The sequence below is a fragment of the Lissotriton vulgaris genome, chromosome 1_2, assembly GCF_964263255.1.
Source record: "Lissotriton vulgaris chromosome 1_2, aLisVul1.2, whole genome shotgun sequence".
Taxonomy (NCBI): Eukaryota; Metazoa; Chordata; class Amphibia; order Caudata; family Salamandridae; genus Lissotriton; species Lissotriton vulgaris.
The window spans coordinates 303,884,493-303,888,808 of NC_141686.1; the positions used below are offsets into that span (position 1 = coordinate 303,884,493).

General features: G+C 38.0%; 1 protein-coding gene across 1 annotated transcript; it reads right to left on the bottom strand.

The window, feature by feature from the left end:
* Positions 1-847: 847 nt before the first annotated feature.
* On the bottom strand, positions 848-3,111 carry LOC147736567 (uncharacterized). Its single transcript, XM_086953773.1, has 3 exons — positions 2,674-3,111; positions 2,105-2,320; positions 848-1,135 (listed from the first exon to the last, which is right to left on the bottom strand). Exons 1-3 carry the CDS (start codon positions 3,109-3,111, stop codon positions 848-850), a joined length of 942 nt encoding a protein of 313 aa, XP_086809899.1.
* Positions 3,112-4,316: the final 1,205 nt, after the last annotated feature.

Sequence of the window (4,316 nt, forward strand, 5' to 3'; positions counted from 1 at the left end):
ACTCTACAGCACCAAAGCATGCTTTTATAGCTGTAAATGTGTGTGCTACGTTAAAAAAAGTGTAGAAAGCGTGCACTTACGGCCGGTGGTGTGTGTGACTGTTGAAAGCATGGACTGATGGCCGTTACTGTGGGTGTATGCCTATTGAAAGCGTGCATTGATAGCTGTTGGTGTGTGTGCCTGGTGAAAGCGTACATGTTCTGTTTGTGTGACGTTTGTCTGCTGAGTAATGCTGTTGTCGTTATGAGTTGTGCTGTGGTGGTGATGAGTGCTGCTGTGTCGTTGTAGAGTACACACCACACAATTCCACAACTAACAATTTCAATAAAAGTGCGTGAAAGGGGTGAAAGATGCAGAGTGGGTGAAAGATGCAGAGTGGGTTAAAGATGCAGAGTGGGTGAAAGATGCAGAGTGGGTGAAAGATTCAGAGTGGGTGAAAGATGCAGAGTGGGTGAAAGATGCAGAGTGGCTGAAAGATGCAGAGTGGCTGAAAGATGCAGAGTGGCTGAAAGATGCAGAGTGGCTTAAAGCATCAGAGTGAGTGGCTGAAAGATGCAGACTGGCTGAAAGATGCAGAGTGGCTTAAAGCATCAGAGTGCGTGCAAGCTACAGAGTGTGTGAAATTTGTTGTGTTTTTTTTGTCAGATGGATTGCATGATTGTTGTATGTGTGTGTGACTATGTTGTATTAGTTGAGTGTAGTTGTAGTTGTATTTATCCTTCTTTGCGCAAAAAAAGACCATCGAGGTATATAAATTGAATTCCACACCTTTTTATTTTTTTAAAACACAAAAATATTTATATTGAAACTTTGTACAAAAATGTGATAGCATGCCAACATGAGATTTTTAGTCTGAACATATGTCTTCATCGTCTTTCTCTTTTACAATGTTTATGATTTTCCCATTACAAAACACCACTTCACAAGTTTGCGGCAAATAATGTACAAGCGCATCTCCAATGTTGTCCACCTCATCATCCAACATAAACCATTTAATTAGTATGTCATTTTCTATGGGCATTGATTGATAAACGTCTGTGTTTGTCACCCTAATAGTTATAATACTTGTTTCATCTTTGGTGCTTTCGACGCCATAAATTTGTATGTCAATATTTTCCTGCGGTGGGGCTGTTACCTGTTGAGAGAAAACAAATGCAACAATTAGTCCTTACATTTTTAAACTTTATGTTTTTTGTAAGTACAGTGTGAAAGAGAGATTTTTTGTTTGTGAGCGAGAGTGTGTGTGTGTGATAGAGAGTGCGTGAAAGGTACAGAGTGCGTGAAAGGTACAGAGTGCGTGAAAGGTACAGAGTGCGTGAAAGGTACAGAGTGCGTGAAAGGTACAGAGTGCGTGAAAGGTACAGAGTGCGTGAAAGGTACAGAGTGGGTGAAAGGTACAGAGTGCGTGAAAGGTACAGAGTGCGTGAAAGGTACAGAGGGCGTGAAAGGTACAGAGTGCGTGAAAGGTACAGAGTGCGTGAAAGGTACAGAGTTCGTGAAAGGTGCGTGAAAGGTACAGAGTGCGTGAAAGGTACAGAGTTCGTGAAAGGTACAGAGTGCGTGAAAGGTACAGAGTGCGTGAAAGGTACAGAGTGCGTGTAAGGTACAGAGTGCGTGAAATGTACAGAGTGCGTGAAAGGTACAGAGTGCGTGAAAGCACAGAGTGGCTGAAAGGCACAGAGTGGCTGAAAGGCACAGAGTGGCTGAAAGAGACAGAGTGGCTGAAAGAGTCAGAGTGGCTGAAAGAGACAGAGTGGCAGAAAGAGACAGAGTGGCTGAAAGAGACAGAGTGGCTGAAAGCGACCGAGTGGCTGAAAGCGACCGAGTGGCTGAAAGCGACAGAGTGGCTGAAAGCGACAGAGTGGCCGAAAGAGACAGAGTGGCTGAAAGAGACAGAGTGGCTGAAAGAGACAGGGTGGCTGAAAGAGACAGGGTGGCTGAAAGCTCCAGAGTGCTTGAAATCTCCAGAGTTCTTGAAAGATAGAGAGTGCTTGAAAGGTTGCGAGTGGGTGATATGTCCAGAGTGGTTTCGAGAGTGAGAAAGTTGTGTATAGGTAGTGAAATAGTAGTTGTTATTCCCAAAAATTTTGTTTGTTGTGCTTACCTCCATTTTGCTGTGCCTCGTTGTATTCAATATTTTCTGTGCATTAAATTCATGGACAGTTACATGAGTTAGCGTGACATAATCTCCAAGATGTATGTTAAATAGTGTAGCTTCTCTCCACAGTGTCACTTTGATGTCATCTGTTTCATCTTTTAAAGTAATCGATTTCAGTGGAGTATCTTGTCCATTGGTAAAGACAGTCTTTACGTCCTCTTCCTACACAAAATAAGCATTGTATTAAATTGTGAATGGAAAAACACATAGTACTAGTGCGTTGTATGAATGGCAATATAAGGTGTCATATTTAAGGACCCAACTGAACCTCCTTTAGAAAAGATCGCATTGTTTATTTCTAAAAATGGATTTGTAGAGAGTGCTTGTATTTCTAGTACACTGCGAAACACTGGCATATTATGGTTTTAAAACCTCGTACTTTCTACATAGTGTGACAGAGTGTATAATGCTATGTGTTTTTAGCTTGTTAGTGAAGTTACCAAAGGTGTAATGTGTGTGTAAGCTAACTAGGCTTTTTTTTTGTGACATGATGACATGTTTGCGTTTATACTTACGCCACATATTGTCCCTGAAACGGTCATAAGACTTTTTAGACTTGCACGTTTGATTTCCTTAATGGGAGAAGCAGATGGTGCACGCGGGTGCAAAATGTTCTTCGCTTGTTGGATAAGGCCCTCCTCAATTTTCATTGTGGGAAATTTTGTTACTGTGCTTTGCTTAGTAATTAAAATTGTTTTGTTTTTGATGATGAAGTTGCGTATCAGTAGTCCACAGTTATTTTTAGTTTGCTCGTATAATTCTTCTTGATAACAAGTACATTTCATAGTTCCAGTTTTATCTGCTAGAGCCAAATGAAATAGAATTTTTTGTTCTTGTTTTGCATTTTTGTAAGTAGTTTTTCCAGAGCAGTTGATTACATTAACTCGTATGGGTTTCTGATATGGTTTGTTGTCATCGGTATTAATGTTAATGATTTCTTCAATAGACATCATCTGAAATATAAAATGTGTTATAACATGTTAAATACAAACCCATATTGCTTTATGATCACTGTAATAGCATTCTAATGTACCATAGTTGTGTAGTTTTTCATTTGTATATATATGATCTAAAATGGATTGGTAGTTAGTTGTGTAACTGTTAATGAGTTGTTTACATTGTAATTTTGCTTCAAAGAATCCAACTAATTGCTTAGTGTATGAATTTTGTTGAGATAGATCCACATTGAAATCCCCTATAATGATCAATTTGTGTGTGGGGTAAAAATCCGTAATATTTGTGATAAAATCCAAAAGAGAAGTTATACTTTTTTGTGGTGGTTTGTATAAAATAATAATAAGGTAATCCGTGTTATGAATATGTACAGTAAAATGTAAAATGTCTATCCCTTCATGTGTCTCATAAATAGGCAATATAAATAAATCTTTTTTGTAGTACATGACCATTCCATGGTTTGTGTTGTATGTATGAAATTTATCAAATATAATGTGATGGTATTGTTGTATCGTAAAATCAGTAGCTGTAGCCTTCCTTGTAGTGTTGATCTCAGTTAAGCAAATAATGTCTGCTTGTAATATATTCCTATCAGCTATCATAGATGTAAAATTTTTCTGTAGTGATCTTATATTGTGTGCAATGATATTGAAATGTGCAGTGTATGTATGTAACTGTGGGATATGTATTTCAAGTGGCATTTCTGTCCTTAATCTGTGCATTTCCTCATTAACTTGTGGATGTACTAAAATTTTACCTTCATCAAAATTGTGTACATATACATTTTGTATTGATTTGGCCCTGCTAATAGCAACATAATGCAAATGATGAATCTTGCTGTTATTAAAGTGTCTATAAAGTGGTTCGATAGTTGCACCTTGTGTGCGATGTATAGTCCGTATAATGGTAATAAATTTCTTAGTGTATTGAAAATGTCTAGCTATAGCATGTATTGGTGTCCATGTTTTTTGAATTTGTGAATGATATAAGTGTTTATATTGTTGTCTGGTTGTTTGTCCTATACTCTGATTGTCAAATAACAACCAAACAATAATAGGTGTATTGTTAATCAATTCAACTAATTGTACCACACCAGTTGCGCCATTTGTTAAACCATCATTGACATCCACATTGCAACTTAAATCATAACGAAGTTGTAAGGCTATGTGTAATGTATGTGAAAGCCCCATTGTTTTCTGTGGAT

Coding starts and splice junctions, on each gene's coding strand:
- LOC147736567 (XM_086953773.1), bottom strand. CDS start 3,111: ATGATGTCTATTGAAGAAATCATTAACATTAATACCGATGACAACAAA. Junction 2,321..2,673: donor TTTCAGGGACAATATGTGGC/GTAAGTATAAAC, acceptor TATTTTGTGTAG/GAAGAGGACGTAAAGACTGT. Junction 1,136..2,104: donor CGAGGCACAGCAAAATGGAG/GTAAGCACAACA, acceptor TTCTCTCAACAG/GTAACAGCCCCACCGCAGGA.